Below are 25,213 nucleotides of genomic sequence, written 5' to 3' on the forward strand. Positions count from 1 at the left end.
GCACATGGGTATGGGTATGGGTTAGGGTTAGGGTTAGGGTTAGGGTTAGGGTTAGGGTTAGGGTTAGGGTTAGGGTTAATTAAGAACTTATTAAACACAGTAATTTAAGTTGTTAATTAAACCAATTTTTATACTGGGGGGCAAATGTCCTAGCCAACATTTCTACTGGGGGGCAAATGTCCTAGCCATCATTTCGACTGGGGGGCAAATGTCCACCTATTCATTTTTGGACTGGGGGGCAAATGTCCTGGATTCGTATAGCATATATACCTCATCTTGATTTATCATTTCAGACAAACAGTTACACTTTTAGGTTACATTTTATTTTAGTAGTCTTCAAAACTAAACTTATCAACCATTAAAGTGTAATATTTAACATAAAAAAGTGTCTCTCCAACACAAATTATTAGATTTTCATGCCAAAAACACCGCCAATTTCGTCAGCTATTTTAACTGTTTAACAACCAATTATCTGACAATATAACAAACCGTTTTGATGAACTTATTGACTCCATAAACATCAGTTTTGACACCAAGATCACCTTTCTAAGTGTTGTAGATCTAAAGATATACGATTGTATTGATGGATTGGCGGCCATCTTGGAAAATGGCCGCCATCTTGTTCGCACCAACTTTACAAAATGTCATCTTATATTTTGATGATCTCTGTACCCCAGAGGTTAATTTCCACCATGGTGACAAATGTTATACGTTCGGCCCCGGTACACTTCACTTTTGGGGGCCTCTGCTGCAGGACTGTTAGCGCTTTTCGCGCGGAGGTGAATGCGCCAATTTAGAATCTTAATACACTTTGGAGTGTTAATTTATCAATGCACTAAAATTTGAGTGCGCTAACATAAGTACGTTTACAGTATTTGGTTGAATGCACGTCCTAAGTTGATCATTGTTGTACGAGTGCTGTACAAAGGTAATGACGCAGTACTTTCAGTACTTGGATTGAATGTTTAATGTTTGGTTTAATGTTATACTGTTAAACAGTATTTGAGTTTTACGTCCGTGCTACAGTCAGTCACATGCAGACAGGACCTACATGTTGTAGTGTGGAGCTTAAAGGGATAGTAAACTCAAACATGAGCCTTTTGTATTGGAAAGATGCAAACCCTGACCACCAACACATACTGACACTTTAAGACATTGAAGACGTAATTTTAGAGTTAATAAAAAACAAAACAACGATTATTCTTGCTAACTGGGGGCAGCCAATTTTTGTTTTTCGTTTTCGTTGAGTTCGGTACAATAGTTTGGGGTGAAGTGACGTCAGCTCCTACCAACTCCTACCAACTCCTGTATGCACAGTGTAAACAAACGATCTAATTTACGACAAGGCGCTTCGCTTTCATCAACCTGACTATATATCAATAGAACGAAATAGTTATAGTAATTTTCTCTTTAAATTTTTAAAAAGAAAAATGCATATTATTAGGCCTATTGGTAGGGTACGTTGGAGCAAAAACGACCATTCACGATACCCAAGTGAAATTTTCTTTTCTATGGGACTACTTAATTGGTCAATTTTGTGATTTTAGATGGGGAAAGTCTACTTAAAGGGACATTCCTGAGTTTGCTGCAATGTTTAAGATGTTATCGACTAAGAGAGACTTTTTAACGATTGTAATTAAATATCAAATTTATTTTTCTGCATAAAATATTAGTGGCTGTATATTAAACATGTTTCTGATCGTTCTAATATTTGTACTGGGTTAAATTTCGTTTTATTTCCTAAAATATATTTTTTCATACGTACGAAATTATTTGAAGACGAAATCCAGTTTGGGCTTCTTACAAATATTAAGACGACCAGAAACACATTAAATATATAGACACTGACATTCTAAACAAGAAAATATATTTAATATGTAAGTTTAATCGTAGAAATATTGTATTAGTCGGAAACATCTTACAATGCAGCAAACTCGGGAATGTCCCTTTAAGGGTTTTACATAATTATTTACAGTAATAAGCGGGACGACTGATAATGTTCATTTCCATTTTAAGGGTGGCAGGTTATCCCAAAATATCCTGTGATCTTAATAAAAGAGGCACGTATTTGAAAAAAAAAAAAAAAAAATGGTGTCTAGACAGCGGCAATTAATTACCTGGACTGGATACCTTCCAAATATACACCTGCCAATCAGGTACAGGCCACGGAAAGAAAAGAACAATTAACTGAGAAAATACTCCAATTATCATTTCAGTATGTGGATTAATGTACGGACAAAATATGATACAGTTATTTTGGCAATGGTGGTTTATTTTGTATTGAATATATACTTTTTGCTGATTTACTGGGATAGATATTACAGAACATTGCGATGCATCCGCAATAATCAGGTATGTTTTGTTTCTTCAGTTCTAAGAATAATTCCTGACGTGACACGCTAAGTATTACGTAACCACCGGCTCGCCAGAAGGCGAGTTCACTGAGGTGCTACAAAATGGCTGCGCCCGTTATATATAATAGTCGTCACATTAAACCGTTTTATTCATTAAATATAAGATTATACTTGTTGATATTAAGCAATAATATGCATTATATATCGTTGAATATGCATACCAGTCCAATAGCCTTGCGAGAGCATTCCTTTAAGGTATTCGACCAATAATAGACACCTCGGTAAACTTCGGCTGAACTCGGTATGTGTCGGAATAATCCCGACACACCTGATCCAATGTCATCATCTCGGTAAATTCCGGCTACTCACATATTCAAATGAAACACGTAATCGGAATCGGCCGAGATGTTGTGATTGGATCAGGTATGTGGCGGGATTATTCCGACACATGTCGAACTAAGTCGAGGTTTACCGAGGTGTCTTGACGTCTATTATGGACCGGATACTTTAAGCCGCTACCCCACTAGATATCATGTCGCAGGCCCACATTCCCAGTCTGGAGCTGCACGCGGTAAGACGTGTTTGTTTCGCTTGTGCACACTGCACGTGCTTTCGTGTGCTCGACTTGGGGGTCCTTCATTTCGTTGTTTTTGTCAGCGAAATGAAGTTTTCTACTGGGATGTATGCGGCCATTGGAACAGATTGAACGCTGGAACGCTTCTCGTTTCGACAGTCTGCACCACCAGGTTGGATTCTTTTTCAGCGAGATTCCTCGCCTCCACGTTTTTCTCCGTCTGACTATGTTGACTTGTTTTTTCGTGACTCGTATGACGGCCATTCTGCAGAACGCCACGGTTGTTCGCGTTTAGTCTCTACATGTCCGAGCCTGTCCTAGCAGCACTGGAAGATTGACCGCCCCACTCTAAGAAGAAATAGGAAGCGGGGTCGGCCCCTACTACTCTTTTTCTAGACTTTACATTGTTTTATAGTGATACCATCTCGTATCCTCCGGAGTCGGGCCCGTCCGCACCACTATACCAACCCATGACGACTGGACTATACCCTAGTCTAGTCTGATACTCTACTCGTTCAGACGGATCCGGCTTCTCAAGATCTGTATTTCAGCACAGCACTACACCTTCAACGTCTATCGACTGTCAATCTAGGGGTTTTCTTGACGGGATGCAACCCATCTCGTCCCTTTAAGCTGTGCACCCAAACGGCCTTAACGAGGCCACTCGCGTGGACATATCGATCGGACTTTAAACGTTTAGATCTGCGTTCAAAATTTTATGTCGAAATTACTTCTTTTTTGTAATATTATTAAATAGTCCGATCCTCTCTTCTTTCTCTTATTTAATTTTGGATTGTCCTTCTAAAATGCTCCAAATTATATAAATATTCGGCCGAGCAGTCAATTCTTTTTTATTTTTGGCTTGTAACCTTTTTCTTTTTTTTCTTTAATTTATTAACTTTTTTACTAATTGCTATTTTCAAAATTCTGCCATTTTTTCACCCCCCCCCCCCCCCCCCCCTCCATCCCGAGTCAGGCCACCGATCTTATCGGAGGTCGGACTCGGGATGGGCGTGTTCGAAACCCTAGTGGTATATGGGCACGTTAAACTAGTTATCATCATCATCATCATCATCGCAGGCCCTTAATGTGATACTTAACCTATTATTCTGAATCCAGACCATACTGTAATCCCTAACGCGAGGCTCGTAGTAGGTGATCGGAATCTATTGGTGTTAACCGGCCTCGGTGGCGTCGTGGCAGGCCATCGGTCTACAGGCTGGTAGGTACTGGGTTCGGATCCCAGTCGAGGCATGGGATTTTTAATCCAGATACCGACTCCAAACCCTGAGTGAGTGCTCCGCAAGGCTCAATGGGTAGGTTCAACATAACTGGTTCAACATAACTGGTTCAACAAAGGCCATGGTTTGTGCTATCCTGCCTGTGGGAAGCGCAAATAAAAGATCCCTTGCTGCCTGTCGTAAAAAAGAGTAGCCTATGTGGCGACAGCGGGTTTCCTCTAAAAACAGTGTCAGAATGACCATATGTTTGACGTCCAATAGCCGATGATAATATTAAAAATCAATGTGCTCTAGCGGCGTCGTTAAATAAAACAAACTTTACTTTACTATTGGTGTTGTTTTTAATATATCTGGCTTGACATCCTGAAGGAAGGAACTATTTAATTTAACGACGCACTCCATTTTATTTACTGTTATTTGGCTTGAGCCATATAGTTAAGGACTACGCACGTATTGAGAGAGAGAGAGAGAGAGAGAGAGAGAGAGAGAGAGAGAGAGAGAGAGAGAGAGAGAGAGAGAGAGAGAGAGAGAGAGAGAGAGAGAGAGAGAGAGAGAGAGAGAGAGAGAGAGAGAACCCGCTACCGCCACTTCATGGGCTACTCTTTTCGATTAGCAGCAAGGGATCTTTTATATGCACCATCTCACAGACAAGATAGTACATACCACGGCCTTTGTTAAACCAGTTGTGGAGCACTGGCTGAAATGAGAAGTAGCCCAATGGATCCATCGACGGGATCGATCCTAGACTGACCGCGCATCAAGCGATGATATCATAAAATGCTTAACTTCACCTTATCGAACTGTAGGATGGTGGTTATGCCTACCAATGTGAGTATTTCTTTTCCAGACAAGATTTGTATAATTCGCATGATCGAAGTACAAAAAGTGGCATAACTCTTGTAAAATCATCAGATCAGAAGAGCTAACGGAACTGCACATCTACCACATTTGAAAGTAACCCGATAGAAAATGTGGGACTAGTTTCCCGGACTAGTGCATAATGTATGTAGTTCTCCAGACATAAAGTTTACTGAGAGACGGACGGACGGACGGATACCGTCGCCTAGGGGCGTATTAAAACAGAAAACCATTTGATCGTGAATGCCCTAATAAGAATAAGAAAAATCACCTGATGGTGAAAAGCCGTAATAACGACTATAATCTGAACGACAAAACCGTTATTACGATTAAAATCGTATCTCTGCATGGTTGAAATACGAACGTGTCAGTTATAATTTTAGAAATGCATATATCGACACATACAATCTGACGGTTTTTTGCATTTGTATTCGTTTACAAATCAAGTCAAATATACATAATTTTAAAGTTTTTTCAGTACAACGAAGTCCCATTTCCTGCTACCCCCCCCCCCCCCCCCCCCCCCCCCACATACACAAAATTCACATAAGGAATTACGTAGTTACACATACAACACAGGAACTGTTTTATCTGACTACAGCACTCGCTTAATCTCAGTTCTGAGTTCGATATACATATCAACGGCGGCATACGCATCCCGTGCAGGACTGAGGTTGTTTTCATCCATCAGAATTGTGCATCATTCATATACATCTTCATCACATGGCAGTTCACGTTCATCCAGGATTTCGTCACAACAGACTTCGATATCCAAGGGTTCTACTTGGCAAAGACAGTCTGTATATCAATGCAGATGTGGAAGACAGTATAGCACTGAACGTCTGATTTTATGGCTGTTCCACACTTCAACGACTTTGTCTATATCAACCTTGGAAAAAGAAATAAAAAGCATCATGAAATAAAATGAAATAAGGGGTCGTCCGTATAATACGTAGGCACAGGCGGGGGGGGGGGGGGGGTGGGTGTCCAGTTCAATGCGTACAGTGTGCGTACAGGGGGAGGGGGAGTCAGGGCAAATGCGTATGGACGCAAAAAGTCATAACGTTATTAACGCATTGCAGTGCATCTGATCTAAATTTAGTACATGTTTCCTTGATTTTCCGTACGTTTTATCTAAACATTTCGTGCCTGATACGGAAATGACGATTGTTCACGTACAAAACGATATCAGAGCGATTTGTAGGTATCAAACCATTTCAAATGTCAATGTATGTTCACAATTTCATTTCTATTGGATGCGTATGTGTACGGGGGCGGGGGTGTCTGGCTCATTGTATATGCCATGCGTACAGGGGGGTATACAAAATATTGAGAATTTTGTGTATGTACTATATGGACGACCCCTAAAGTGGACGATCCGTCGAAGAATGAAATACAAACGATTCTGAATAATAATGTTTCTAGTCACAGTGTATTTAATATATTGTTTGAGCATCTGTTTTTGTTCACTTTTGTTTTTAATGTAATGTTGCATTAATCAAACAATGATGCAACGGCATGGAGTGGAATAACCTACAATATCCTCCGACGACAGGTTTAGAAATATGTGTCAGTCTCGATAGACTCGGAGGAGTAGCTACAGATCCATGTACGTTCAGTGTTCCCCTTTGACCGTGGCGTTACTGTAGCGTTCGCGAAGCATTGCCGTTTTAGATGTAACACTGAACGTGTACGGGTCTGTAGGTTTGACTTGAACATGATTTGGTACCAGCTAGATTAAACCCTGATTACATGACAAAGGAGCTCCCGATTGCTTGTCAATCGATACAAAACATTTATGAGCGATGTCATCGAGCAATATTTGTTTTGTAAACTGTATTTTAGAACGCAAACAACAACAACAACAACATTACCTGTATCAACCGTAAAAAGCAAAACCTGACAAGGTCTTTATCTAGCTTATCCCCAGTGAAATTAGCCATCTTCTTTCATCTCATTGAATAGATCCATCCATTACTGTAAGCATTCCTTCCTCAGTATCCCCCACCAAAACTCAATCCGTTGATTGAGTCTGCTGTCTCCAGCCAGAACACTGGCATCACCAGCTTGATTATCTCTATGGTTTCTTCTGAGGAATGTCTGAATTTTCAGAATGTCTGCGTTTTCTACGCCATTATCTGTCCGGACGAGCCGAGGACATCCTCCTCTGTTTTCAGCAGCCTTTAAGAAGGATCTTGCTGTTGTTCTTGCTGTCCCTTTGCCACTAACTTTGCACCATACAATCAATCTGGAAAATCCGTCTATGCACCCATTTATGAAAATTCCGTATGGCCTCAGTTTATCATTGGAATCTACATGCCAACAATGATTTGGTCCATTGTTTGAATAACGTCTTCGGCATAAACGACCAGATTTCCTTCGTTGAACACCTTTCTTGTCTAGTAAGAGCAAAAGAGTACGTACAGTTTCTCGATCAACTATATGTCCAGCATGCAAACATTTCAAATGCATCCATTTATACCCATGCAGTGAGCCAGAAGTCTGTATCTCTTCCAGTAAGAATTCCGCCAAATCGACAATGTCTGACTTGTCTTTTCTCCTCCGTAATTTCAGTTTTTTCAGTTTCCTCTGCAATGTTCTTTCACTGATGATTTGATGATGGTTATGAGCCAACAATTCAAGCATAATCCTCTGTGACACACACATGTTGAAATAAAACCGCAATAGAAAATCAAGGTCAGCCATATCCACTTGCAGCAATCACCACGTCCGTCAAACATATAAGTAATAACGCATACAACGTTATCTCGTAATAACGCAGTGTTATCTCATAATAACGCAATAATTATCTCTTAATAACGCAATGCTATCTCTTAATAACGCAATAATATCTCATAATAACGCAATGCTATCTCGTAATAACGCAATAATTATCTGGTTATAACGCAATGTTATCTCGTAATAACGCAATAAATATTTTTTTACTAGTGGCGGTAACGGGCTTCCGTAGGATATATCAATAGAGGTAAGTGATTGGGGACAGATAAATAAAAAATATGTTGGCGCATTGCCCATCTCACCCCCCCCCCCCCCCCCCCCCTCTACGCCAATACATATTAATATAGAATACAAGAAATGTTAATTCAGTTTAGTTCAGTTCAGTTTGGTGGATCAGTTTACGTATGAGAACACGTTACTGCGTTGTGATCCTTGCTCGATTTCACGCTGGATCCGCCACGGAATTTCCACGGAATACCGTTTTATCCGACCAGTAAATTCCTGTAATTTGATTTGAACTAATACCAGTATACCAGAAAACTACATAAATTGAGCGTAACTAATATAGTCGAGGCGAATTTGTTTAATTAAAAAAAAAATTAATAATTTTTTTTTTTGGGGGGGGGGGGGGCAGGGCCCCGGGACCCCTAAATTTTACGAGTTATAATTTTATTATATATTAATTTTCACCCCCTCCAAACCTCCCCCAAAGTTCCCTTAGCATTCCGCCTAATGTCATTGGGGCTATCCTAAATTGATTTTCTGGATCTGCCACTGATAGTTAAGGACGCTTTCTGTTAGGCCTAGGCTATATTCGAAACAAACGGTAACTCCCCAATTTTTCCGATTTTCTATAAAAGTGTAAGATTATAATATTTACATCTGTGCACGGATTCAGTCATTGTATGCAGCAGATTTCGCCTGTTACTATTGTCTTCTATGTAATTTCATTTGGTGGTATATACTCTTTAAGAGTTTTCTTTATTAATTGAAATAATCTACGGGGGTGGGGAGGTGAAAAGTAATCTCCCTGGAGCCTCATCAGCCAGTAATAAAAGAACACTGAACCCTGTACACACATTGACCGTGTAATGGTGAAGCCATCGGACTTAAGGCTGGTAGGTACTGAGTTTGGCTCTCGGTACCAGCTCCCACCTAGAACGAATTTTACGATTCAATGGGTAGGTGCAAGGTCAATACAACCTCTCTCATTAACCACTAACCCACTGCCCTGGACATGAGTCCATACAGCTTAGGTGTGTGTGTGTGTGTCCAGGAGAAACGTGCTTGGACCTTAATTGGATATAAGCACGAAAGAAAGCTGTACATGCAGATGCATATTAAAACACTTGGTGTTAAGTGAAAGGTGGACATTAAGACATATCTTTCGTAACCTTCACTGGTAAGAGCAAATATACCAGTTACAAACGAAATTCTAGCATTAATGCAGTCAAACACAAATATATATACTAGTAGTTTGTTTTGAACTGGAGCACATTGATTAATTAATCATCGGCTATTGGTTGTCAGACAGTTGGTAATTCTGACTCGTAGTCATCAGAGGAAACACGCTACATTTTTCCTAATGCAGCAAGGAATCTTTTATATGCACTTTCCCACAGACAGGAAAGCACATACCACGGCCTTTGTCCAGTTGTGGTGCACTGATTGGAACGAGAAAACCCCCAATCAGCTGAATGAATCCACTGAGGTGGTTCGACCCTGCAACACACGCACCTCAAGTAAGTAAATCCCATCCCGACCAAATATATATAATAAACATTGCAAAAACGTTATCTAATTTAACATTTGTTCTTAATGTCAAGAATTTCGAGTCATCCATAAAGTACGTACGCCCAGTGTGTCTGTGTTTGTGTGTGTCTGTCTGTGTGTATGTGTTTATGTATGTGTGTCTCTCTCTCCCTCTTGTTGTGTTTGGGAAGGAGGAGGGTCGGGTCGCCGACAGCATATGCTGTTATAAAATATTAAAACATTTAATAATAAATTTAACTTCAGAAATCGTTAAATGTCAATATATGCTATCAAAGTTCCTAGGCTACTTTTCAGGATGGAAGGTCGACATACCATCGTACACGATGGGGAGGGGCCTCGTGATCAAATATACAAGATGTGTACATGGGGAAGAGATGTGGCGATTACTTGACAAATGTAATCAATTACGATTGCTATAAAGAATATCTAGATGCAGACACATGAATGTTCTACATGTACCTCTATCCCCATCTCCAGCTCCCATTGCTATATAGATGTAGACACATGAATGTTCCTTGTGTACCTCTATCCCCATCTCCAGCTCCCATTGCTATATAGATGTAGACACATGAATGTTCCTGATGTACCTCTATCCCCATCTCCAGCTCCCATTGCTATATAGATGTAGACACATGAATGTTCCTGATGTACCGCTATCCCCATCTCCAGCTCCCATTGCTATATAGATGTAGACACATGAATGTTCCTGATGTACCTCTATCCCCATCTCCAGCTCCCATTGCTATATAGATGTAGACACATGAATGTTCCTTGTGTACCTCTATCCCCATCTCCAGCTCCCATTGCTATATAGATGCAGGCACATGAATGTTCTACATGTACCTCTATCCCCATCTCCAGCTCCCATTGCTATATAGATGTAGACACATGGATGTTCTACATGTACCTCTATCCCCATCTCCAGCTCCCATTGCTATATAGATGCAGACACATGAATGTTCTACATGTACCTCTATCCCCATCTCCAGCTCCCATTGCTATATAGATGTAGACACATGAATGTTCTACATGTACCTCTATCCCAATCTCCTGCTCCCATTGCTATATAGATGTAGACACATGAATGTTCCTCATGTACCTCTATCCCAATCTCCAGCTCCCATTGCTATATAGATGTAGACACATGAATGTTCCTACATGTACCTCTATGCCCAACTCCCAGGGCGTATCTAGATGCAGACACATGGATGTTCCTCATGTACCTATATCCTCAGCTCCAGCTCCCATTGCATATCCAACTGTAGACACATGAATGTTCTACGTGTACCTCTATCCCCAGCTTTCAATTGTGTATCTAGATGCAGACATGAATGTTCCTATGTGTACCTCTATCCCCAGCTCCCATTGCTTATCTAGATACAAACACATGAAAGTTCCTACATGCACCTCTATCCCCAGCTCCCACTGCTTATCCAGATGCAGACAGCTCCAGCTCTCATTGCTTATCCAGATGCAGACAGCTCCAGCTCTCATTGCTTATCCAGATGCAGACAGCTCCAGCTCCCATTGCTTATCCAGATGCAGACAGCTCCAGCTCCCATTGCTTATCCAGATGCAGACATGAATGTTTCTACTTATACCTCTATCCCAGTTCCCAGACCCCATTGCTGATATACAAATGACAAGAGAGAAATATGAGCATCAATAGTTTATTAATGATTTATTGCTTGGTAGTTATATGATACACTCATAAAATGTTCTATCTCTGGTCTTTGTCCTAGTCTTTCCACCAGGCTGCGATGCCAGGCATTAAGCATGCTACAAACAAGTTCTTTATGACTAGACAAAATACACACGCATCAAGAGAAAAGCCACCCAAACATCCAAGTATTATGGGGCAGCTATCTTGGATGAAACCAATATTAGAAAAAATGGAAATAGTTAACTTTCTTGCTTCAAATTTTATTCTTGAACATTTAAATTCCTGGTTCCACCTATTTTAACACCATTAGTATTCATACTTCTGATAAATTTTCTCAAATTGTATGTTTATATATATTTATTGCCATCTTACTAAGTATATACATTTTTTAAAATTAACTCTACCTAGGCAAACTTTTCAATCTATTCCCCCATTAAACGTTTATAACAAATTAGACTTGTATAACAATACACATATTAACACAGAACTGTATCAGAAAGTATGTAAATATTAACACAAAACATACATGGGGTACCTACATAGTATAAACTAAATTATTAGTATAATATGCCAATCTAATAAAAAGATGCTTATTTTATTTTCAATTAACACATCATCAATCATGCAAAGGATAAAACAGTTGTTTTTTAACAACCTTTGGAGAATCTGGAATGAATATACAATAATAAACCCCTCAATGATTCTCTTAATATTAAAGATGGCCACTGTATGGAAAGAAAGTTTTGATAGGAAGAGGACCAGAGATAAATAGGTTCACAACCAAACATGAGGACAAAGGTTATCACATTGTAAAATGTTAACATTAAGATCGTACAAAATTATAAGAAAGGTTTGGCTACTGTGTGTAGTGTTATAATGGGAGGGATGCTTTGTACAGGCACTGTCTGGTTTACAGCCTAACACAACCTTGCTACACCTACAACCAGCTCTACGATGGAGGGATACTTTGTACAGGCACTGCTATGAGCATCTTGCAGCACTGCAACCACAACTTTTGGTCTATCTGCATTTCACAGCCTAACATGATTGTTCTACAAGTTGCATTTTGATGGAGGGATGTTTGATACAGGCACAGTTTGGATCGTTCTGCAGCTTAACACAGTTGGTATTGTTACAATGTCTGCTTAATACAGACACATCCTGGCACTTCTTGTTGCCTAGTAATCACAAACCTATGGGTGTTATTATGATGGATGGTTATCCTGATACAGGCACATCCTGGTGCTTCTTCAGGCACATGTGCAGGAATGTTAGCAGAGGGGAGTCTAGACTGTACAAAGAAGTTCATAGAGGGGGTCGATGATGCTCCCCTAGAAAATATATTGGAAATTGTTTTTGCTAGAGTAAGGAGGGGTTTCGACCCCCAATACCCACCATCTGCATTACAGCCTGTTCTTAAGCCTAAGAATCACAACTTTCTTCCTTGCATGTAGCTTAATGGAGGGATAGCTTTATATAGTCGTGGTCCAGTTCCACTTGCAGCCTAACATAACCTTGTTTCACCTGCAAGAAGCTTAATGGAGGGATGTTTCATATAGGCACAGGCTGGTTCCACTTGCAGCCTAACATAAGCTCATTTTTTATCTACAACAAGGTTAATAATTATGGAGGGATATTTCATATAGGCACAGTCGAGTTCCACTCGCAACCTAACATAACCTCATTTTTACCCACAAGGTTAATAATGGAGGTATATTTCAAAAAATTTCATATAGGCACAGGCTGGTACCACTTGCAGCCTTACATAACCTCATTTTACCTGCAAGAAGGTTAATGGAGGGATGTTTCATATAGGCACTGTCGAGTTCCACTTGCTGCTCAACATAACCTCTGTTCTACCTGCAAGAAGCCAGGGGGATGCTTCATACATATACAATCTAGTTCCACTTGCAGCTTCGAGGGTTTTTTTTATCTGCTAGAAGCTTAATGGAGGAATGTTTCACAGAGACGCAGTTTAGTTTCACTTGCAGCCTAACATTACCTCATTTTTACCAGCTAGAAACTTAATGGAAGGATGCTTCATATACGCAGTCTAGTTCCACATACACCCTAATATAACTTTGTTCAACCAGCAAGTACAAGTTTGTGTGCAGTGGAAGGGTTTCACCACTCCTTGAATAAATTCCTGCAAATACACCCGAAGAGATTCTCTGATGGAAGGATGCTTAATTCAGGCATAGTCTAGTTGTACCAGCTCCAAATAGCATCTTGAAGACTATCAAAACCATGCTCCACCTCCAAATAGCATCTCACAGACTAACAATCACAACCTTAACCTGACATGTCCTTAACAGCACAGACAAGAACGGTAAAATAAAAATAAAATGTATGATTAGGAATGTTTCGGAACAGATATTTTGCCAGATAGTTGTTTAATACTAGAATATGCTGCCTCAAGCCACAGCTTGAACTAGCACTAAATACTGAAGCATATTAACTGCAAATATAGGTCAACAAGGGACATCCTAGTATCCATTCTTCAGCTTAATCAAAACCATAAAAATATCTTAAAAAAACATCAGTGTAGCCCGTTTTAATAAATAAATGTAAAACTTACTGAAAGAATGTAGTTTTAAAAAAGGAAAAATCTATAAAACCAAGAGCTTGAACTGAACTTCATTAACTTCTGGCATAAAATAGATACCATATTAAAGTAGTAAGTATCTACCAAATCTATGTTAATATTTTCAGTTCATTTTAGATGACATCTAAATAACACACTAAATCAGCCTAGTAGGCATGTTATTTGGAGTTGGGGGGAGGGTGGTGGCACGATCTGTAGTTGGGGGGAGGGGTGGTGGCACAATATGTAGTTGGGGAGGGGTGGTGGCACAATCTGTAGTTGGGGGAGGGGTGGTGGCACAATCTGTAGTTGGGGGAGGGTGGTGGCACAATCTGTAGTTGGGGGGAGGGGTGGTGGCACAATCTGTAGTTGGGAGTCATAAGCCAGATTTGTACCTTCATTTATATAGTTTAGGATAAATTATTTTTACATTTTCATCCTAGAGTAGGAAGGGTACTGGCCTCCCCACCAACACCTTCCCTGGTTGCTACGGGCCTGTAAATACTTGAACATTTTTAATCATCAAGTTACTTTTGAAATAAAACAGATTTTAGAATCCTAGTTAAAAAGGAACATTTGTGTTAAAATTTAGATGGTAGTTCAAGTGTGGTAAAATGCACTCTGTGTCTAATCATGTTTAAATACTAATTTGAATATGTACACCATAGCTAATGTAACCTACCAAGCTAAACTAAGCAAATTAAAAACAGCTATAAATAAATGCAATGTTTTGTTAAACAAGTATTTGGCAAAAGAGATGTTCCGAACTTGGTGAAACTAAAACCAGACATTGTATGATCACTGCCTACATGCTAAAATTATTTTGTAAAATATATACGATAGCACAATAAAAATTTGGGTGTTATAAAAGTTGATAAAAATAATAAAAATACTAGCCGAGTAACGTAAAAACTACATACATATAACAGAGTCAAAAGTTAACTCATCAACACAGTGTAACAACACAGGCTGAAATAGTTGCTCAAGGTACTATGCATATTTTTCACTCTCTAACCTTGGGAATGATTGACAGCTACTCGTCCTTCAGTAGCCAATGGCAAGCTTCAACACATAAAATCCTCAACAAGTTATACACATTTGTAATACACAATGCACCTCCTTTTCTCCTAATCTTGACAAATGCTCCACCTGAAGTGCAGCTTATATCACACACCATTATAAACAGAGACACCAAAGTCATCATCAACATACACAGTTTTTTTCTTCTATTATACTTGATATTTGGTACAAGCTGGAAACCTCCAGGGATAATATTTGCATATAGATATAGGAGCCACGCGGAAGCAGCAGATATGCCACGGTTGTGTAACACGATATGGTAGTAATGCCTGTATGATAAGGAGAAGTGAATAAATATTTGGAGCAGCTGGTTCAAGGATATATTGGTATCTGGGATGAGAATGAGTTAAGTACATGGTTGCAGCTTGCTACGTTTCCAGCCTTGGCATGTTAGTACAGCACTGGGTGGTACATACTTTGAAGCATGTTCATTGCCCATACTGCCAAACCAATCAAACTGCTGTACTCAAAACACATTTCCAGTGTTTGATACACCAATCGGAGACCAGTTTGCATTAGTAATAAATAACAATACAACCAATAGCTATTGGCCATTCTCCTGGTGTACCTGGGATACCAATCAGTGTCCAGCTTGCATTGTCACACATAACAAAATAACCACCAATAGCTATTGGCCATTCTCCTGGTGTAAATGGAATACCAAACGGAGAACAGCTTGCATTGTCACAAGTAACAAAATAACCACCAATAACTATTGGCCGTTCTCCGTATGTAACTGAGATTCTATCTGACGCTGTGTTTTTGATACTTTAGGCTTTAACTTAATCGTGTTCTCCCCAGCTTCCACCGCGAAATATTTCATTTTGTCCCTGAATGACATCCTCTCGGGTCCGGGTTTCCTTATAGAGTTTGCTGCTTTCTCAGCCGCGATCCTCGCCCTGGGATCACGGTACACCTCCTGAGTCCCGACCACACCGGGAGTTGTCTCTGCTGCCACATATTTCACATTATTGGCCATGTTTTGATTTTCAGGAGGTGAGTGGAAAACCTCGTTCATTTGAGGCTGGTGACCGGAGAGAGGCGAGCCTGGGAGGGCGTCCGACTGGGAAGTCCTATATGACGATACTGACCCCGGTTGTGAATCGGGGTCGGACTCGCTCATGCTGCGCACACTGTAGATGTTGCGCGTCTCCAGTCGGGTGTTGAAGGACACCGACTTCTTGGGAGCGGCCTGGGGCTCATCCTGGTACTCCACCCCCGGGTACTGGTGACCCTTGGGGCCGCGGTTGGTGAACTCGTAAGAACTGTTCCTCTCTGGGGGTGCCGGGGGTCGCAGGTTGTCGCCAGCCCCCTGCTGCTGCTGTTGAGGAGGGAGGTTGGCGTACTGCTGGTAGTTGCCGTAGCCTCCAGGTGGGTTCTGGTTGGCCGAGTTGAGGCGCCGCCGCTCGTCTGCTACGCGGATCTCCCGCTGCTGGTCCAGACGCTCCTGTCGCTGCTGCATCATCCGTTGCCGTGATGCCTCCTCCTCCTGTTTGCGTATCTGAGCTCGCAGGGCAGCTTCCTCGGCATCACGTGCGGCCTGCATTTCCTGACGTTGCTCTCGCTCCTGAAAACAATTAAATAACACTTGTAAACACCGATCTGACAAGAGGAGAGGGTCTAGTACGTTAGCAAACTTGTTCCCAATCCTTTTGTTGTTTATGCAATTAAATGTTTTCATTCAAATTGATAAAAACGAGAGATATGGGAAAGTGATAAAATTTTACTCTACAGTCTGTCCCACAGGGAACGCTTTTTTCATGCCATGGAATTTACAAGTTATTTATTTCCGAGCCAAATGTTTTTTAAATTGCACACAAATTAAAAAAAAAATTGGTGATTTCCAAAACACTGTTACTTTTCTTCTTACATCAAACCAAACTAAAATTATTTACAAAAAACATTTTTGTAGGAGAATGGAACAGACTATAGACATAAGTCTTTTATGACATCACTTGTATACAATTTGCATGACATTACCATGACATTAAATTCTCAGACTAAGTCATATAAGCATCAGGCCAGATACAAGGATTAAACTGCCATTCATCAATCGAAATTAAAAATGAAATTTTCAGTCGCCCCTCGTAACTACAGCTCAGTTATACAGTATTATAGTGTTTAAACAAAGACTGACACATTTAACACCCATCATGCTCATGCAGAATTGTGTACAAAATAATGAGATTTAAAAAAATACCATTTGTCTTTTCTTTGCTAATTCTTCTTCTCTTCTTTGCTTCATTTTCTCCTCCTCCATCATCAGTAATCTCTTCCGCTCTTCAAACTTTAGCCGTTGATTTTCACGCATTTCCTACACAAAAGTACAATACAAATATAACAGTTTGCCAACAGGAACACTTCACTTACATGACTTTTGTCTGGCATGTTTAGCTTCCCTAAACCTTATGGACCAAGATCGTGTTCATAGATGTTCTTCCAATTTATATGAACTTAACAACATATAAAAAGCCACGTGTAAGACTTAATTAGCTTTATTACATTTCACTTAATGGCCTTGAAAAGCAACACAATCACATAATTACTTCTCAAGTCTCCCTTTTCAAAGTCAGTATTTGGTAATCAGGTATTTTTGTTGAAATTTCAGAAGGAAACTTCATAAGAAGATCTATGTGATTATTTCCAACTGCAATGCAACCACAGATATATCTCAACAGATTAATTAAAGAGAAATTTTCTGAGTACAAGTCAAGTGGAACTGAAAACAGAAAACATGTTATTATTACCCGCTGTTTCCTTAGATATTCTTCATTTTCTTTTTGCTTCATTTCCTGACGCATCAATATTCTTTTTTTATGCTCTTCCCGATCTTTTTCAAACTGCTGCAACCGCTGTTCTAGTCTAAAGACAAAAAAAGAATAAGCCACCAAATGAGTTTAAAATAAACACTGAAGCATGTTAACCATTGAACATGTACAATTAATATTGCCCGACATAAAGAAATAATGAAATGTTTTATTTAACCTTCTCGCCACGTCAGTCGATATACTGGACACTGTATACAGTGCATTCCCCAATTCATATCTCCCGCCATTTTGCACACGACACTCACTGGAAACGGAAATATAATTAAAGAAAAAAGATTTTTTTTCAAAATGGTGGCTTTTGTTTTGATTTTTTTAATTGAAAATACCTTGAAATTTTGAGTTTAAAAAGTGGTTTTCGGCAAGTATTTTCGCTTGACAACAATGGCGGCACGTCGCGGTCATTTTCAGGGATCGATAGCCGATTGTGACAGCTAATTTGATAATAAATTTGATTGTTTTACCAACAACGAAAATGACCAAATATTGCAATATGAATCTTATTTCGAGTTTTAAAAAAAAATTTGGTCAGAAAACCACTGTTATCGGGAATAATGGACATAAATACTGAACAGCTGGCCACAAATGCCCGTAAGTAAACGCAACTTTTTCGATTTTTTGCCTAATTTTAATCACCATTAGCCGATCTAAAATAATAAAAATTACAAAAAAAGACACGAAAATAATACTTACCGATTAATATATGAACTTTATTTCATGTTTTTATAAAACATTTAAGTGAATATATGCGAGTAAAAATTATAAACTTGTACCCACTCAACGTGGTTTTTGTTAAAAATTAATCCAGTAGTCTAAAGGTTAAGGACGCACTCAACACATTTTATTTACGGTTATATGGCATCAGACATATGCTTAAGGACCACACAGATATGGAGAGATGAAACCCGCTGTCGCCACTTCATGGGCTACTCTTTTCGATTAACAGCAATGGTTCTTTTATATGCACCATCCCACAGACAGGGTAGTACACACCACAGCCTTTGATATACCAGTCGTGATGCAATGGCTGGAACGAGATCACACAACATAAAGAAGAAAATTTATCAGAGAAAACTTTGTTATCTTGTCATTATGGTTTTGTTTTCTCTTTAATTCTCAATCATGAAATTCATTATAAAATGTAACAAAGGGAAAGTATAGGCCATTTCAGAATTGTTTAAAATCGAGTAATATGATGGGTTTCTTATGTGATTTTTGTTCTTATTTTTACTACAATTTTTTTTTTTTTAATTTTTGTGGATTATTGTCACAGCTAAAATCCCTATGACAAGAATCTAGGTATGAAACCGACATCATACTTACATTTGTTCTTTCTTTTAGCTTTAATTCTCATAACTGAAACACTTGCGATTATTAAATCATAAATGTTCTCCATAAAAGTCAAAGACAATGTTTTGACAAATCAAGGTGTTCATACAAAAATGTACCTTATTAATCGATCTTTTTCGGCTTCGAATTCTTCTACCAATCGTTTTCTTTCCAGGTCCATCATCCTGGCCTTTGATTTTTCTAGATCCTCCTTCATGACTTGTATCATGCGGTCTCGGGACTGAAACAGGAAGAAAACAATTTAACACCTGTAGTATTTATCCATGATTGTATTCAATGTCTTAACACCTGTAGTATTTATCCACAATTGTATTCAATGTCTTAACACCTGTAGTATTTATCCACAATTGTATTCAATGTCTTAACACCTGTAGTATTTATCCACAAGTGTATTCAATGTCTTAACACCTGTAGGATTTAGCCATGACTGTATTCAATGTCTTAACACCTGTAGTATTTATCCACAATTGTATTCAATGTCTTAAAACCTGTAGGATTTATCCATGACTGTATTCAATGTCTTTACACCTGTAGGATTTATCCATGACTGTATTCAATGTCTTAACACCTGAAGGATTTATCCATGATTGTATTCAATGTCTTAACACCTGTAGGATTTAGCCATGATTGTATTCAATGTCTAACACCTGTAGGATTTAGCCATGATTGTATTCAATGTCTAACACCTGTAGGATTTATCCATGATTGTATTCAATGTCTTAACACCTGTAGGATTTACCCATGATTGTATTCAATGTTTTAACACCTGTAGGATTTATCCATGACTGTATTCAATGTCTAACACCTGTAGGATTTATCCATGATTGTATTCAATGTCTTAACACCTGTAGTATTTATCCATAATTGTATTTAATGTCTTAACACCTGTAGGATTTATCCATGACTGTATTCAATGTCTAACACCTGTAGAATTTATCCATGACTGTATTCAATGTCTAACACCTGTAGGATTTATCCATGATTGTATTCAATGTCTAACACCTGTAGTATTTAGCCATGATTGTATTCAATGTCTTAACACCTGTAGGATTTAGCCATGATTGTATTCAATGTCTTAACACCTGTAGGATTTAGCCATGATTGTATTCAGTGTCTAACACCTGTAGGATTTAGCCATGATTGTATTCAATGTCTTAACACCTGTAGGATTTATCCATGATTGTATTCAATTTCTAACACCTGAAGGATTTAGCCATGATTGTATTCAATGTCTAACACCTGTAGGATTTAGCCATGATTGTATTCAATGTCTTAACACCTGTAGGATTTATCCATGATTGTATTCAATGTCTTAACACCAAAAATTCCAGTTTGGAGCATCCACATTTTGCTGCTGTAGAAAATGAGGTCAATACTTAACAATTAGTAACTTAATCACAATGATACAATATTTCAAATGGGTATCTTTTATTAGGAGGACCTGGGACCCCTATTCAAGGGTGGAAATTGGTGAACTATAAGAAAGAGGAAATCTAGAGGGGTCCCGGAAATTCTTAAAATCCTAGGTTAAAATCTGTGCCATCTGACAAATTTTGGAAGAAAGGACGATTAAAATGCGAGGAAATGCAATGTTCCATGAGAGGAAAACAGCTGATCCGATGACAATTCCCACCTCTGCTATTACTGTTGAGTAATAATTTTTAACCCCACCAAACTACATCACATTAATATAATGAGCTCGGGTCTAATGAGCTATTCTAGCAGTACACATTAAGATAGTATTCACATTAAGAGAAAGAGACTCTAATCACAAATAACAAGCGAATGGTCACAATTCACATTAAGAGAATAAGACTCTAATCACAAATAACGAACGAATGGTCACAACTCACATAAAGAGAATAACTAAAAATCACAAATAACCAGTGGATGGTCACAACTCACATTAAGAGAATAACTCTAAATCACAAATAATGAGTGGATGGTCACAACTCACATTAAGAGAAAAACTAAAAATCACAAATAACCAGTGGATGGTCACAACTCACATTAAGAGAATAACTCAAAATCACAAATAATGAGTGGATGGTCACAACTCACATTAAGAGAATAACTCAAAATCACAAATAATGAGTGGATGGTCACAACTCACATTAAGAGAATAACTCTAAATCACAAATAATGAGTGGATGGTCACAACTCACATTAAGAGAAAAACTAAAAATCACAAATAACCAGTGGATGGTCACAACTCACATTAAGAGAATAACTCTAAATCACAAATAATGAGTGGATGGTTACAACTCACGTAAAGCCTCTCGGCTGCCTCACTGTCTGAATCATCGTCATCATCTCGATCACTCGTTTCTCGGACTCGCTTCTGGAACTCGTGCTCTAGCCGCAGCTTGCGTAGTCGATCTTGTTCCTGGGGATTCAGGTAGGTTTTTGATTCCAGCTCGGCAATCTCCGCCTCTCTCAACCTGGCCAGTTCTTCCTCTTTCTGAGCCTCAACCTTTTCCCTCTCCTCACGGTCCCACGGAGACGCAGCTATCGTGTACTCCTTTTCATGCACGGTCAAGTGCATAGCACTGGGATGGGGTTCCGGCGGATGGAAGTTCGATTCTGACCGCCGGGGTTCGTAACTTTCGTACAGATTATGCTCAGCTGGGGGCTGTGGAACGGGAGGGGGCTGCTGCGATTCTGCTCCAGGGAAGCTGATATTTTGATAGTTGGGATGGACGTTGCTCTGCTGCGATGCCGGCCCATTGAACAAACTGACCCTGGGTTCGGGAGGACGCTCCTGGAACTGCCCTGTCTGTTGGGGGTTGTACTCGGGGTATCTCGAGTCCATGGAAGAACCATACTGGTTGTTTTGAGTCCGGTCGAGCTGACCGCCCAGCTGATTCATCAGTCGCCTCTGTTCATCCTGGAGCTGCTGCTCGATGGTGTAATCCTGACTCGGGGGAGGCGGAAGGGGTGGGGAGTTGTCATGAATATCTTCAGGTGATGGCGGCGGAGGCAGATCGGGAGGGGTGTCGTTTGATAAAGGGGACTGCATCTCATTTGGGTTCCTGTATCCGTAAGAGGCCGAATGTCTATCAGGAGAGTATTTTTTCGGTTGGACAAATGCAGGCCTCTTGTCTGGGGGTTTGTTAATCTGCTGGTACGCTGGCTGCTTGGTGGCCTGTGGGTGATACAGGTTCGGAGATTGCGGCTGAGTTTTGGCTGCTGGCTTGGAATCGAAGAACTGTGGCTGGGTCTGCCGATTATCCATACTGCTGAACGGTACATCGGCATGCTGAACTCGCTGCTGAGAAGGCTTCGGAGCTACGAAAGGTTTGGGCTTGGGAGCTACAGCGGGCCGTGGCCTCTCCTCTGGTCTGTGAAGTTGGTGGAATGGTGGCTGAGGTTCCTTCTGGACAGGCATTGTGTTCTCGTAGAAGTTTGGCTGCCGCGAGGTATTGTTCAGAGTCACTTTAGGAATGTCTTCATTTGGGGGCCTCACAGGGCCTCCCTGTTGATAACCAGGCGACATTGGAGGCCCAGTCTGGTAGTGTGAGGAATTGGGGGAGCTGGGAGAGTGTATCTGTTGAGGATCCTGCATCTGGTTGCCACGGAAATGAGCACTGCGAGGATCCTCCAGCTTCTCCTGCCACTCTCGGATTCGGTTCGGCGTGATCTCGTCTGACTTAGGCCTCATTCCACCGAACTCGTCTCGGTTCCAGTGCGGGTCATAATACGCAGACTGCGGTCGGTTCTCTCGGCTGCTCGTGTTCGAGGCCTTCGAAGACATGGACGACCTGTCGTTAGGTGGCGGCTGATTGGGATGAAGATGAGGCTGACTGTGGTAGTGACCCGGCTTCATGCCAGGAGGAGCCTCCACCATGTTCTGATTGATGTCCTGGAATCCCGGACCCGGCTTGTCGGCTCTGGTCGCGTTGGGGTACGTGTTCATATTGGGCTGGTTTTCGTAGTCGTTTACTTTCTGAGTGTATGGGGAGTACTCCTCCCGTCGCGGGCCTTGAGCGTATCCTCCATGACTGCCGGGGCCGAGCGCGGCTACTGATGCTGCCGGTTTCATCATGCGAGGATCATGCTGCTCAAACTGTGGCTCGGAGTGAAGGTTGGACGTAGACTTGGACCGCGGATCTTTGTCCTGCATATCTCTGTGGTGAAGATTGGGGTCGTGAGGCCGGTGAAGGTTGGGATCGTGAGGCCGGTGAGGGTTGGGGTCGTGAGGCCGGTGAGGGTTGGGATGACCCTGGGTTTCAGTGGCTCCCATTGCGTAACGCAATCGGTCATCAACTACAATAAAAAGAACCAGTAGAATGCTTTACACCAGTATCTGTTTTATTCTCCTCGTAATGTCAATAATCTGGTAATGAATATTTTTTAACCTATAGAATACTTGAGGCAAGATTTCTCACCCGAAGTTACAGAAGCTGACACACTGGCTGCATGCAATGTATTCACTAACTCTTAATGCCTGCCATTTCGCACACTGCATTGTTGAAAATACCAACTAAACAACAAGAAGAGAACTTTTAATTGTTAGCTTGACAACAGTTTGAGGAATTGATAGTTCACTGTGATAGTTAATTTCATAATAAACTGAACCATTTTACCAAATATATCACTAAATGCTGGGATATGAATTGTAGTTCATAGCAAGTCGCAGAGATTTAGACTAAAGGCTCTAAATACTGGACAAATTTTAAACATTAAATACCCTAAAATATCATAAAGATTAGAAAATCTGCAAAAATAATACTACTTCAGCACATTTTAAGTTTTGGCAATTGTTGGTAAATATATTAGATATGTGCTTATTTTGATGCTCGTTTCAGAGAAAGGAAAAGGTTGTTTTGACACCACTGGAGCACATTGATTAATCATTGGCTATTCGACATCAAACATTTGGTAATTATGACTCGTAGTCATCAGAGGAAACTCAATACATTTTTTCATTAGCAGCAAGGGATCTTTTATATGTACTTTCCCAAAAAGGAAAGCACATACCATGACCTTTGACCAGCTGTGGTGCACTGGTTGGAATGAGCAAAAAACCCCATCAGTTGAATGGATGCACCGAGGTGGTTTGATCCTGCAACAAAAGCACCTCAGGTGAGCACTCAACCGACTGAGCTAAATCCCTCCCCTTGGAGAAAGAAACTTGTTACTGCTACATAGGCTACTGATAACAAATAAACAACAAGGAATCTGTTATTTGCATTTTCCCATAGACAGAGCAGTACAAACCACAGACTTTGATGTTCAAGACAGAACAAGGAGAAAAATCAGATTCCACAGAGTATGATCAATTGAGTGACCAATCTTGCCTCAGGTGGGCACTCTACTACTGAGCTACATTCTGCCCCATTTTACAATGAAGACAATAGATTCTAGTAAATCATAAAAAAAAAACACCAGAAATTTTAATACTGATGCTTGGGAACTAAGACCTAGGGTCTCCTAGGGTATACAATACTCTAAAATGGTGATCCCCATTCAGAATGTGTGCAAAGTATCAGCTGAAAACCATATAGTAAGTTTTGGACGGAGAATATAAAAAAATCTTGGACAGCAGTGGAAAATCCTGTAACACTGTACAGACAATTAAAAATCTGGAATTCCAGATAATCTGGAAAGCTTTCATTTGTGGTAAATACAAAAGCAAGCCTACCATGAGGATGTTCTTGCTGGCCCCGGCCCGGTGGAGGACCTTGTTGAGGACTTTGGCCAGCACTCAGTAGAGGACCCTGAATCTTCGGACTGGGCTGTTTGCGAGGACCCTCATTAACCATCCGGTGAGGTCCGGGGCCCTGGTCCTGCATGTCCTGCGGGACATCGTTGTAGGGAGGCGGTCCGTCCTCGAGATGCGGCTTGTTTCGCAGGTTGTTGTTGTTCATCTGTGGAACTGGACTCGATCCAGGACCTTTCTGAGGTGTGCCTCCAGCTGTAGAGGAAACCGAGTACAATTCATGAGTACAGGTAATAAAACACTCACAGTGATCTTCACTCTCAGTATGATTACTGCAAGGAGGCGATACCCTTTTTAAAACAAAAGCTCAAATAATCTTTAAATTTGTTTTATTAAAATCTGAACCTATGTATATACTTAAACAAGCATTTTGAAAGTACTGCTAAAGCAATACATCTCCCCTACCAGGCCCAACAAATTTTCTCATCTGCTACGTTCAAGGGCTTAACT

The 25,213-nt window shown here is 40.3% G+C and overlaps 1 protein-coding gene across 1 annotated transcript in view; it reads right to left on the minus strand.

Annotated features, from left to right (window-relative positions):
* Window positions 1–11,195: 11,195 nt before the first annotated feature.
* The window catches only part of LOC121372588 (afadin-like), a 92,442-nt gene continuing 78,424 nt past the window's right edge, over window positions 11,196–25,213 (minus strand). The window contains exons 21-26 of the mRNA XM_041498993.1: window positions 24,686–24,958; window positions 21,311–23,307; window positions 19,140–19,261; window positions 17,614–17,728; window positions 17,067–17,180; window positions 11,196–16,433 (exon numbers count right to left, since the gene is read on the minus strand). Coding sequence (XP_041354927.1) covers window positions 15,579–16,433; window positions 17,067–17,180; window positions 17,614–17,728; window positions 19,140–19,261; window positions 21,311–23,307; window positions 24,686–24,958 — 3,476 coding nt within the window. The 3' untranslated portion in view covers window positions 11,196–15,578. The remainder of the gene's footprint in view (window positions 16,434–17,066; window positions 17,181–17,613; window positions 17,729–19,139; window positions 19,262–21,310; window positions 23,308–24,685; window positions 24,959–25,213) is intronic.

This window comes from Gigantopelta aegis, chromosome 4 (genome assembly GCF_016097555.1).
Source record: "Gigantopelta aegis isolate Gae_Host chromosome 4, Gae_host_genome, whole genome shotgun sequence".
Classification (NCBI taxonomy): domain Eukaryota; kingdom Metazoa; phylum Mollusca; class Gastropoda; order Neomphalida; family Peltospiridae; genus Gigantopelta; species Gigantopelta aegis.